The sequence below is a fragment of the Oncorhynchus mykiss genome, chromosome 11 (genome assembly GCF_013265735.2).
Source record: "Oncorhynchus mykiss isolate Arlee chromosome 11, USDA_OmykA_1.1, whole genome shotgun sequence".
Classification (NCBI taxonomy): domain Eukaryota; kingdom Metazoa; phylum Chordata; class Actinopteri; order Salmoniformes; family Salmonidae; genus Oncorhynchus; species Oncorhynchus mykiss.
The window spans coordinates 44,275,435-44,288,973 of record NC_048575.1 but is presented as its reverse complement, the minus strand read 5'-3'; the positions used below and the strand labels follow the sequence as shown (position 1 = coordinate 44,288,973).

Below are 13,539 nucleotides of genomic sequence, written 5' to 3'. Positions count from 1 at the left end.
TGTTACTAGAGGAATAGATTCCATTTGTTTTGTCTAATGTACTGTAATTGTTGTTTTTCTGGGCAATTTTAAAATTGAATCATGTTTTCATTTCAATCTAGGTTTTGCAAATTTCTCTGAAAGTGCCACACAGTTTTTGGAAAACCAGGGGTTAGAGTCCCAGTAAGTATGAGCTTTTTTTTTATCAGTATGCATGGGTCTTGGACTGTGTGTGTGCGCGTTTTCACAAGTTGTATGACTGTGACGTACGCTTTAGCCCAGTACAACTGGGTCTGTTCTTTTCTCCAGGGGTCCCATATCTAAACTCACCTTTAAGCTGATCCTGGCCTTGCTCTGCTCTCTGATTGGTGCATTCCTCACCTTTCCCGGCCTACGATTGGCTCAAATGCACCTGGACGCCCTCAACCTGACCACAGCCAAAGTCACACAGTGAGTCCCTCTCTTCTCTCCTGTCTTCCTCACCCTCCGCAGTTACACTGTTGTCCCATTCATAAATGGGCTGGTTGAAGTAGGTGTGAGTTTTTAAATTATTGTTTTTTTTGTGGACCCCAGGAAGAATAGCTGCTGCATCGGCAAAAGCTAATGGGGATCTGAATAAACCAAGAAGTAATGTGGTCTACTGGCTGGTCCTCAATGAGTGTAGAATAGAGGTCGACCGATTAATCGGAATGGCCGATTTAATTAGGGCCGATTTCAAGTTTTCATAACAATCGGAAATCTGTATTTTTAGGTGCCGATTTGTATTTATTTTATTTAAAAAATATATATATTTTTTACACCTTTATTTAATCTTTATTTAACTAGGCAAGTCAGTTAAGAACACATTCTTATTTTCAATGACGGCCTAGGAACGTTGGGTTAACTGCCTCGTTCAGGGGCAGAAAGACGGATTTTCACCTTGTCAGCTCGGGGGATCCAATCTTGCAACCATACAGTTCACTAGTCCAACGCAATAACGACCTGCCTCTCTCTCGTTGCACTCCACAAGGAGACTGCCTGTTATGCAAATGCAGTAAGCCAAGGTAAGTTGCTAGCTAGCATTAAACTTATCTTCTAAAAAATAATCAATCATAATCACTAGTTAACTACATATGGTTGATGATATTACTAGATAGTATCAAGCATGTCCGGTGTTGCATATAATCTGACTAAGCATACAAGTATCTAAGTATCTGACTGAGCAGTGGTAGGCAGAAGCAGGTGCGTAAACATTCATTCAAACAGTACTTTCGTGCATTTTGCCAGCAGCTCTTCGTTGTGCGTCAAGCATTGCGCTGTTTATGACTTCAAACCTATCAACTCCCGAGATGAGGCTGGTGTGACCGAAGTGAAATGGCTGGCTAGTTAGCGCGCGCTAATAGCGTTTCAAACTTCACTCGCTCTGAGCCTTGGGGTGGTTGTTTCCCTTGCTCTGCATGGGTAACGCTGCTTCGATGTGGTGGCTGTTGTCGTTATGTTGCTGGTTCAAGCCCAGGGAGGAGCGAGCAGAGGGACGGAAGCTATACTGTTACACTTTCAAAACTAAAGTGCCTATAAGAACATCCAATAGTCAAATAGTCAATAGTTATTGAAATACAAATGGTATAGAGGGAAATAGTCCTATAATAACTACAACCTAAAACTTCTTACCTGGGAATATTGAAGACTCATGTTAAAAGGAACCACCAGCTTTCATATGTTCTGAGCAAGGAACGTTAGCTTTCTTACATAGCAAGTATTGCGCTTTTACGCTCTCCAACACTTTGTTTTTGCATTATTTAAACAAAATTGAACATGTTTCATTATCTACTTGAGGATAAATTGTTTTTAGTGATGTATTATATTAAGTTAAAATAAGTGTTAATTCAGTATTGTTGTAATTGTCATTATTACAAATACATTTTTTTTAAATCGGTATTGGATTTTTTTGGTCGGTATCGGCTTTGAAAAATCATAATCGGTCGACCTCTAGTGTAGATGATAGTATGCCATAAACATATAGTGCTCATACAGTATTCACATTGTACTCCTGGATAAGCAAAGCGTTTTACTGACAAGAATGTGTGACCATTTATTTTGTTCTTCTCTTCCAGGACTTTGCTTCATATCAACTTCCTTTCCCCTCTTATTATGGTACTGCTGTGGGTGAAGCCTATAACCAAGGACTACTTCCTGAATCCTGCCCTGGGGAAGGAGAGTATGCCTTTGTAAGTTCACCTTGTTTTGTTTGTCAGTACATTTTTCAACCACATGCATGGTCAAAGGATGAAGCCTTCCCAAAGTTTCACATCTCTGTAACATCTCTTTCCACCTCTCCCTGTCACTCCTGGCTTTCATACCCTCACATTCTCTCACACACTATCTCATCTTCTCACAATTGTCGACGTGGGTTGGCTTATTCCTTCACCCATCTCTTGCTCGCTCGCCTGCTCACTCACTCACTCACTCTCTCACACACACACACACACACACACACACACTTGCTGTGTCTGACTCCTCACCAGGATGACTGAGGAGACCTATGACACGTTGCGGTTGTGGGCCATCCTGCTGCTGTGTGTGCTGCGCCTGGCCATGATGAGGCACCACCTCCAGGCCTACCTCAACCTGGCCCAGAAGGGCGTGGAGCAGATGAAGAAGGAGGCGGGACGCATCAGCACCATTGACCTGCAGAAGATGGTGAGTGGCGCCTCAAATCAGCCAATCATTTGGCCTTGACAGATGGGCAGAGTATGATAAAACAAATGGGGTTTTAAGAGTTCCTCTTGACAGGGAGTACTCTTTTTTCTTTTGTTTCCAAGGTGGCCCGTGTTTTCTACTACCTATGTGTAATCGCACTGCAGTATGTGGCACCCTTGGTAATGTTGCTACATACAACCTTCCTGCTAAAAACCTTAGGTGAGTTTGGCACATCATCTGAAATTTTTGCTCATATATTAAATTGAACCATTTAGCAGCCGTCATTAGTCCACCACACTGCTAATGTAGCACCCTACTCTTTGTGTTATAGGTGGACACTCCTGGGGGGTGTACTCTGAGGAAGACCTCCCCTGCCCAATGGAGATTAACTCTGACCCTGCTGTGGTTGCAGTAGCAACTGCAGCTCCAGGGCTGGCTGTGGTGGCCCAGGCATCGGTGGTCCAGTTGTCGGTGGCCCTCGGGGGCCTGCGAACAGTGTTCACCCCCTTGCTTTTCCGTGGCCTCCTCTCCTTCCTCACCTGGTGGATCGCTGCCTGCCTCTTTTCCACCTCCATCTTCGGCCTCTTCTACCACCAGTATCTCATGGCGGCATAGCAGCATTCCCCCAGGGTCAGGGTGGTGTCCCACTGGGCTCTGTTCCAGCCCCGTTCAGAAACGACTGTGTGGGGCAGGGCTCTAAGGACAACCCTTCTCCTCTCCCACAGCCACGTCACTCATGACCATATCTGCAGAGAACCCCTGGTTCACCCCCCAGTGCTTCCTTCATGGATGACTCTTAACTTGACTTTTACTACCTTTTTATTTTGAGAGCAGGATTCACAAATCCTTAACAAAAAGACACTAATATAAATGAGAGTAATGGTAATATTTATGTGTGTACAGTCTTAAACAGAGCAGCAGAGAACCTTGTGGTGGGGGGGGGGGGCGGCTGTGGATGTTGTAAAGGGATGTGTGAACTAAAGCAGCCAATAAGAGGTCACCACTGCGATGCTTGTCCTACTGGAGAAGGAGGGGACACCTCACTGGGAGAGTCCCTGCTGAGATCCCGTCACTTGAAACTGTTAAACTTAAATATGTCTAACTGGCTACCAAGGACGAACATGGGTTTTTAAATGTACGTTCCTTATGATTTCTGAAATATTTTATCCCCCCTTTACTGTCCTTGGTACAAACTGAGCCATACTGGAAGAGCTGACCAGTTGTGACGACAGTCAGGGAGGGCAGCAACACACAGGCCTTGGTCAAGGGAATGGTACGTGTGAATGTGAGTAAGATCCCTGCTGTTAGGTTGGTGTACAACTAAAAGGGCATGTTGATCAATAGGAGAAGTGTCAAGTCAAATGCCAATTGTAAGATACAGCCTCTTTCCTCCACCCTCCCCTGTCCCCGTCCACCCCTTGTAGAGCCAGTAGGGAAACTACCATTTTTATGTCTTCTGTTTTTGTTTCATGGATCAAATTGTGAATTTAGAAATGTTTTTATTTGAAAGAGCTGCCAAGTAAGAGTGACCCCTCCAGTGGGCTGTAAAATTTGATGACTGATAGTTTTACAGCAACAATGCGGCCTTCTGTCTTCAGAGTCCCCATGAGGAACCAATAGAGCACAAGTGTGTACTCAGAACAAGATATGCACAAGTGTATATGTACAGACTTTCATAGGCTTACTGACACTCTCTCACACACACACACACACACACACACACACACACACACACACACACACACATATATATAGTCACAAGCTCAAACACAGGGATAATTGTCCAGCCCGTTCAGGAGTAAAGAACAGTTGTCTGGACAGAGTGGTATACTACAAAGCACGGTCAATGAGTTAGCCAGATAACTTTGTCAAACAGTTTATTTAATGGTTCATTAAGAAAGCTAAACATAGATACAGTACCAGTCAAAAGTTGGACACACCTACTCATTCAAGGGTTTTTCTTTATTCTTACAATTTTCTACATTGTAGAATAATAGTGGTGACATCAAAACTATGAAATAACACATATCACCCTCCTTGGTCAAATGGCCCTTAAACAGCCTGGAAGTGTGTTGGGTCATTGTCCTGTTCAAAAACAAATGATAGTCCTACCATGCTTCACGGTGGGAACCACACATGTGGAGATCATCTGTTCTACTCTGCGTCTCACAAAGACACGGCGGTAGGAACCAGAAAAAATGTGGACAGATTTCCACCGTTCTAATATCCGTTGCTCATGTTTCTTGGATCAAGCAAGTCTCTTCTTCTTATTGGTGTCCTTTTAGTAGTGGTTTGTTTGCAGCAATTCGACCATGAAGGCCTGATTCACGCAGTCTCCTCTGAACAGTTGATGTTGAGATGTGTCTGTTACTTGAACTCTATGAAGCATTTGTTTTGGCTGCAATCTGAGGTGCAGTTAACTCTAATGAACTTATCCTCTGCAGCAGAGGTAACTCTGGGTCTTCCTTTCCTGTGGCGATCCTCATGAGAGCCAGTTTTATCATAGCGCTTGATAGTTTTTGCGATGGAACTTATCATTTTTTATATATATTTTTTAAAACTTTTACCCCTTTTCCTCCCCAATTTTGAGTTATTCAATTGGTAGTTAGTCTTGTCTCATCGCCGCAACTCCTGTAAGGACTCGGAGAGGCTTATGTCGCGAGTCATGCGTCCTCCTTAACACACCCCAACCAAGCCGCACTGCTTCTTGACACAATGCCCTCTTAACCCGGAAGCCAGCCACACCAATGTGTCGGAGGAAACACTTTACACCTGGCAACCTTGTCAGCCTGCATGTGCCTGGCCCGCCACAGGAGTTGCTAGAGCACGATGGGACAAAGAAATCCCTGCCGGCCAAACCCTCCCTTAACCAGGACAACGCTGGGCCAATTGTGTGCTGCCCCATGGGTCTCACAGTCGTGGCCGGCTGACTCAAACCAGTATCTCTAGTGGCACAGCTAGCAACTGCGATGCAGTACCTTAGGCCACAGCGTCACCCGCTGCCACTACTGAACTTGAAGAAACTTTCAATGTTCTTGAAATGTTCCCGGATTGACTGACCTTTATGTCTTAAAGTAATGATGGATTGTCGTTTCTCTTTGCTTATTTGAGCTGTTCACTGCAAAGGGTGGCTACTTTGAAGAATCTCAAATATAAAATATATTTTGATTTGTTTCTCACTTTTTTTGGTTACTACATGATTCCATGTGTTATTTCATTGTTTTGATGTCTTTGCCATTCTACAATGTAGAAAATAGCAAAACTTCAGAAAAACCCTTCCACGAGTAGGCGTGTCCAAACTTTTGACTCGTACGGTATGTTTTTGGATGTCGAGTACATTAGACCGTACTCATTTCAAGCTTTTAAAGAGCGGTCAAGAGTCTTCACTTGTTCTTATTTATTTGAAAGGTGGAGAGTATGCACACTATGAATGTATCAATCCTGCCTAATTTCAGATGTTTCTTTGTGATTTAAATTATTGGTATGTGATTTTAATTTGTACCCTCAACGGTTAATGACTGCACTTGGCTCCTATTCCTAGCCCTATGCCTCGTGATTAGGTCAACAGAATATTCTTTTTTTACCTCTGAACACCATGTTTTCTTTTTTGACCAACTTTTTATTTAGTTTTGTCATTTTTCTTTTTCAGAGAGGGGGGGGGTTACAAGCACTAAAACAATCAAATAGAAGAATATGAAGCTAACCCTGACCCATCCCCCTCCACCCGCCCACATCCTCCCTACCCACTCGGAAACTGGGTTTTAAGTTCAATATATTTTGGGGCCTGTAAAAAAATATATATAATCTTAACACCAAACATTGTATTATTGGACTATGATGTTTTCAATCAGTTCAGAAACGTGTACAAGACAAATCACATCTTTTTAGATATATATTTCCCCTGATATGTCAAAAGTAGCTGGGATACTTTTACAATCCATTGGCCAAAAAGGTGTTGTTTGCCTTGTCTGCCACCACTTTAGTGTTTTATTTAGTTAAAAAGTATTACTATTCCTCCATGTATGTATTTATTTTTTTCTGGTTTAGTTTGTCTTTAATAAATTCCAATCATTACCATGTGTTTTGGAATTTGGTTTTGATCTAAATACTTTTTATTTACTGACTTACTGGTTGATAATTGGCCGGGATGAAATACTGCACAAGGAAAAGCTATTTTATTGGCCCAGAGGCTTATTATCCCAGAGGTATAGGTTGCGTGACTGTTACAAATAGTTACTCAGCTTGAGGGTTACATTCAAGTCTTTATCTAAAGTTTAAATTTTTTTTGAACAGGTTTGTTCTGAAATATTAGTGAGGACCTTTTTAGACTGCTGTTCACTTGAGCTTTCCGTATCAGAGGTGTGGACATTGCAGGAAGGACCCACTTTACCCACCATAGGCATGGCATATGGGTACCTGTTCTCGACAGCTAATGCAGACATTTGCCAATGGACAAGTGTTAAAATAAGGACTGTGAGAATATAGTGTCCAGATTCCTAATAATCCATATGTTACCAGTGCAAAACATTAGCTACAGTTTTAATTTTCTACTAGTCTTTCAGTATTGTTAGGTAGTGTTCAGTACAACACACATGGTGGACAACTTCAGAAACGGTGCCTTCCAAAAGACTGTGAAATGTGTCCTTGTCTTGTCCCTCCCTCTGTGTCAACCCCTCTGTCGAGGCATTGCGATGACAGTCAGTCAATGGTTGTGTTCCCCAGCTCAGACGTTGCAGCCCTCAACCAATGGTTGTGTGCCACGTCATCGATTGACAGATTTCTATAACGTATGATGTAGTTAGCTGATACTTAAAATGCCTATCTAGGCGTTGTAAGATCTGGCATTCATTAGCAATGCCTGGACAGTGGAACGTGCCCAATGTGTTAAGGCCCAATGTGTTATTGTCAATCCAAAAAGGCTCCTGTGCATCACCCAGGTAGACCTAAACATTGGCCATGGATGGGATGAGTTACATCCATACAATTTTGAGTGTTTTTAAAACCATAATGAAAAGTGGCAGATGAATATATTCTGAACAAAAAAATAAACACAACATGTAACAATTTATAAGATTTTACTGAGTTACAGTTCATAAAAGGAAATCAGTCAATTGAAATAAATTCATTAGGTCCTAATCTATGGATTTCACATGATATGCAGATATGCATCTGTTGGTCACATATACCTTAAAAAGGGTAAGGGAGTGGATCAGAAAACCAGTCGGTGTCTGGTGTGACCACATTTTGCCTCATGCAGCATGACACATCTTTCGCATAGAGTTGATCAGTCAGTTGATTGTGGAATGTTGTTCCACTACTCAGAGGCTGTGGGAAGTTGCTGAATATCGTCAGGAACTGGAAAACGCTGTCGATCCAGAACATCTCTCACACATGCTCAAAGAGTGACATGTCTGGTGAGTATGCAGGCCGTGGAAGAACTGGGACATTTTCAGCTTCAAGGAATTGTGTACAGATCCTTGCGACATGGGGCCGTGCATTATGCTGAAACATGAGGTGATAGCGGCGGATGAATGGCGTGACAATGGGCCTCAGGATCTTGCCACGGTATCTCTATGCATTCAAATTGCCGTCAATAAAATGCAATTTTGTTTGTTGTCCATAGCTTATGCATGCCCATACCAAATTCCCACCGCTACCATGGGGCACTTTCTTGCAGTCAGCATGCCAATTGCACGCTCCCTCAACTTGAGACATCTGTGGCATTGTGTTATGTTACAAAACTGCACATTTCAGTGGCCTTTTATTGTATCCAGCACAAGGTGCACCTGTGTAATGATCATGCTGTTTAATCATATTTTAGATATGCCACACCTGTCAGGAGGATGGATTATCATGAGAAATACTCACTAACAGGGTTGTAAACAAAAGTGAGCTCAAAATCTGAGAGAAATGAGCTTTTTTTTGGTGTACGGAAAATCTCTGGGATCTTTTATTTCAGCTCATGAAACATGGGACCAACACTACATGTTATATTTATTTTTCAGTGTAATACATACAGTATAATTACTGTTAGCTTGCATTATGACACTACATCCCTGCTTTTACTTAGCTCAGGGGTTGTCCAGATGGCGGGGCAGACTTTAACCAACTGTGAGACAACTCTGTTACTGTTACAGTAGCATGTGTAACCTGGCCACAGTTAATAGCAACAACATTTTACTGTTGCATAGTTAAACAGAAGCAAATAAAGAAATGTGCTTTACTAAGTGGCCTTGTTATTCAAGATGTTTTGGTCCTCACAAGGTCAGCGCCAGCCTGTCAAGTACATTGATAAATTCATTGGTCTGATAAGCCTCTCACTCTAGATTACTTCGCGTTCCAAGGCCTCCAACTAGTCACGTTTGAGAAACACATGTTCTACTTCATTGTAAACCAGATGCTCAAGATATGGTGTTCAATATAGTTTTGTCATCCTATATTTTGATTTAGTCCAGAATGTCACTTTAGACTAATTGGAAGTAATTGTATTACCTGAAATTGGCTAAATCAATCTATTGATTTGCTTTGCCTGTCCTCCGTTGTTGGGGTGGGGTGGTGTGTTGTAGGACCGGGGGGTCATTCTCATCCAACTCAAGCATTATGAGGCATTCATTGGATAGTGCAGAGGAGCTATAATAAAGCCTGTGAGTGCCATTGTCCATATTCCATATGAACAGGAGAAACTGGGCCAATGCATTCATTTCAGAGGCAGGATCTCAAAACAAACCTCTGGAGAGGTTCCTTTCTTTCCCTTGAGAGGGGCCTATTCAGACCAGTCTGTTTCTCTACAGAGGGCCACAGAGTACCCCTTTGGGGGGGGTTTGGCGTACCCCTCCAGACCCCCACCACCCGATTCCACAGCAAGAATGACAGAACCTTCTGGAGAGGTGTCCCTTTAATCGCTAGCTCTCTGTCTGAGGGAGAATAGGAATTCCACCATTGTGTTATTTGGATTGTGAGAACTAGTAGCAATGAAGAGGAGCTACTCCATCAATGACCTGACCTTGCGGATTGAATGGCCCAAAAGAGGACATAACATTTCCCTGGAAGCATCTGATCTGTTTTTATAGAACATTAGCAATTCTACTTCAGATTTGGGACAAGGAAAAAACGTGGCCTGCCGAAAGGGCTGTCAATGAAATCAAGGGCAGATCACACATACCATTTTTTATAGCTTGAGCCCAGCAACAGCTTTTGTTTTCTCAAACCTGTAGTCTATTTGCAAAATCATTATCATTTGAAGCAGGGTATAGACTGAATTCGTTTGATTTGGTGTACCTTACCATCTCATCTTACCTAAGTTATGTACACAAATAAGACTCACATACTCCCTTGTATCACATTTGACTAAAGATAGACAAAATATCTTGGCCAGAATATTTGCAATGCTTCAAAAAAAGATTCCTAAAACATATTGTGCTACTGAGAGTGAACATCAAAAGGAATACTACAGTCTGAACAATCTGTGAATGGTATGGTAATGTCAGTAACACCAGTAGCCACAAGCTTACATACACCAAACATGACCTTAAAGAGGCAGTGCAGTTAAAAACGTGCTTTTCCAGGTTTTAAAAATCAAATATCCACACTATGAGGTTGAAATAACACTCTGAAATTGTGAAAATTATGATAATGCCCTTTTTGTGTAAGAGCTATTTGAAAAAATGCCTTGAATTTCAGTCTGGTTAGCCCAGACGTCACAATCTGATCTGATTATTCTGACCAATGACCAGTCATCTTTGATTTGTATCCTCTTACTTTGAAGGCTAAGTGGGGGAAAATACATTCTAGATCAGGGCTGCCCAACCCTCTTCCAGGAGATCTACTTTCCTGTAGGTTTTCAGTCCAACCCTAATTTAGCAGTTCTGATTCAGCTATTTAAGGTTTTATTGAGCAGCTAATTAGTAGAATCAGGTGTGTTAAATTAGGGTTGGACTGAAAACCTACAGGATGGTAGCGCTACAGGAAGAGGGTTGGGCAGCCCTGGTCTAGACGATCCTATCCACCAATCAGGGCTGTGTATGTAAATGTATTTAAATTCATATTGACACGCCCACACAATCAGACTGAGAATTTCAATGTCAAAAGGAGGCTCAGGGAAACAGATGTTTTCATGAAATAAACAAACAGTAATTCATTAGACATACAAAAATACTGCATGGTGGCTTTAAACAGTGCTCCATAGCAGAGAGGAAGAGGTGAAGAGAGAGGCTTTACTGTCAAAATCTATCCACAAAAGTAAGACCACGAAGTGAGGAAATTTTGTATGAATGTCATTGAGAAAGTTTCGAATATGGTCAACAACAACAAATAATTGCTAATTTGCCACAAAGCTTATTTGATCGGATAGAAGTTTCGTGAAGGTGAGGTTGTTACGAATGCTCTGATATAAGTGGACACACGTGACATTTCGGGAACTCACAGGCGTATCTGCCCTCTTTGGCTAGAATGGTCCCACCTGAACTCGCCTCCTCCTGCATGCCCTCCATCTTTGAGGACATATACTTCCATTGTTAGAGCAGTCACTTGACTATCTTGTCAATATAATAGAACATCTTTGTCCATAGCAAATGTAGTAGGCAAGTGGGGGAGGGAGGGGGATGTTGGTCTGCAGAACATGCACACAAAAATGCAATTTAGGACCTGGGGATTTGCTGTGTATGATCTTTCAAAACCTTTTAGTTTTGGATCTTATAAAGGCCTTTGATATTGTGAATCATGAGGTCCTCCTATCCAAACTATCCTCTGTTAATGTGTCCACTGAAATTGTTGTTTGGGTGTATTCTGTATTCCTATCTGACAAACAGAAGTCAAAGGGTTCGTTTGGGGGACACTCAGTCAGACTCTCTTTAATGGTCAAGTGCAGTGGTCATTGTTGAGCTCTGTGTGTGTGTGTGTGTGTGTGTGTGTGTGTGTGTGTGTGTGTGTGTGTGTGTGTGTGTGTTATGTGTACATGATCGCTACGGGCCCCCCTAACATCAACAAAATAAAATAAACTCAGTCGGGGTCTCAACCAACTTTTGAGAGTTAAAATAGTAGAATACAGAAGGTGAAATTTCGACATTTGGTTGCGGAACAGCAGTTTTTCTCTTGTTATGTCAGTTTGTAGATTGGTCAGTTAGTCTAGCCAGCAATCTAAATGTGTTGTTATCATAGCCGAATACCAACTGATTATGCATGGCAGGTGCCCAGGGGCCCTGAACTCCAGGTGGCCCCCATTGATTTTGGTTGGGGCCCCCAAAAGGCTATTGCTGGCCCTGCGTGGGTATGTGTTTGTGTGAGGGGGGGCACATAACATCAGAGAGAGGACACTGTGTGATCCGTCAGAAACAAGCAAAGATGGGAAAATGAAGATTTTTCTCCCTTCACGGGCAAAATAAATCTACATCTAGTCATGAGTGAATTTTGGGTTGTGCTGGCTCCTCATAGCGATATGAAATGGCTGGCTACTCTCCTCGTAATCAACAGTGCTCTTACATCAATTCACATTGAGATGAATATTGCTCCTCTGCGGTCTCCATGGTGCATTCTAGCACAGCCACAGCCTTTAATGAGCAGTTTCCTTTCTGAGCACTGTGTGTGTGTGTGTGTGTGTGTGTGTGTGTTTTGTTTTACTATCCTTGTGTGGACCAGAAGTCCTCACAAGGATAATAAAGCAAGGACAATTCGGACAAGTGGGGACATTTTGCCGGTCCCCACAGGAAAAAGTCTAATTAGGGTTAGAATTAGGGTTAGGAGTTAAGGTTAATTTTACCTTTATTTAACTTAAACAGAGTCACCATTGAGACAAAGGTCTCTCTTGCAAGGGAGACCTGCATATACAATTCACAAGATAAAATCACATCAAAATCAGATATTGTGCAAAATCTAACTAAAATACAGCAAACACAAACAAACAAAAAACTGCCACATTCCTCAGAAAGTAGTTTCGCAATCAATATTTTTTAATGCCCGAGCAGCACCAGAGCATCCAAATGCAGTGTATTTTGCAGTTGGTTCCAGGAATGAGATGCATTAAAACTAAAAGCAGATTTACCTAGTTTGGTGGAGACCCGAGGAACCTCAAGAGTTAACCAACCCTGTGAGCAGGTTTGGTATCTCATGTTTTTACACTTTTTTTGTTTTTACACTTTAAGAACCAATTTAGGTAAGTACCCCACCCCTTTTTTTTTAAAAAGTTAGCTAAGTTGGAAGCTTGTAGTAGGGCTTTGCTAACAAAAAGTGAGCAATTAATCAATCTAGGGGACTTTAATGATGACCAGCCAAACTTTTGATACAGGATATAGTGGTGAGTATTTAAACTGTCACCAGTGATAAAATGGTAGACGGTATCCAAAGGTTTAAGAGTAGGGGCTGCTGCAATCTGGTAAATGGTGTCACCATAGTCAAGAACTGTCAGGAAAGTTGACTGTACAATCTGGCTCCTTGATATTTAGGTGAGAGGCAAGATCAATTTGTCATGACAATTCATGACAAAGGTGTTCGATGGGGTTGAGGTCAAGGCTCTGTGCAGGCCAGTCAAGTTCTTCTACACCTATATCAACAAACCATTTTTGTATGGACGTCACTTTCTGCATGGGGGCATTGTCATGCTAAAACAGGAAAGCGCAACAAAGTTGGAAGCACAGAATTGTCTAGAATGTAATTGTATGCTGTAGCATTGAGATTTCTCTTCACTGGAACTAAGGGGCATAGCCCGAACCAGGAAAACACCCCAGACCATTACTTCTCCTCCAACAAACTTTACAGTTGGTACTATGCATTGGGGCAGGTAGCAATCTCCTGGCTTCCGCTAAACCCAGATTTATCTGTCGGACTGCCAGATGGTGAAGCATGATTCATCACTCCATAGAATGTGTTTCCACTGCTCCAGTGTCCAAT

At 42.2% G+C, this 13,539-nt stretch overlaps 1 protein-coding gene across 1 annotated transcript in view; it reads left to right on the top strand.

The window, feature by feature from the left end:
- Window positions 1-4,691, top strand: part of LOC110535726 (transmembrane protein 161B) — a 35,420-nt gene extending 30,729 nt beyond the window's left edge. The window contains exons 7-12 of the mRNA XM_021620928.2: window positions 102-162; window positions 289-429; window positions 2,073-2,186; window positions 2,484-2,658; window positions 2,781-2,877; window positions 2,990-4,691. Of these exons, the coding sequence (XP_021476603.1) occupies window positions 102-162; window positions 289-429; window positions 2,073-2,186; window positions 2,484-2,658; window positions 2,781-2,877; window positions 2,990-3,273 (872 nt within the window). The 3' untranslated portion in view covers window positions 3,274-4,691. The remainder of the gene's footprint in view (window positions 1-101; window positions 163-288; window positions 430-2,072; window positions 2,187-2,483; window positions 2,659-2,780; window positions 2,878-2,989) is intronic.
- The last annotated feature ends 8,848 nt before the right edge of the window (window positions 4,692-13,539 follow it).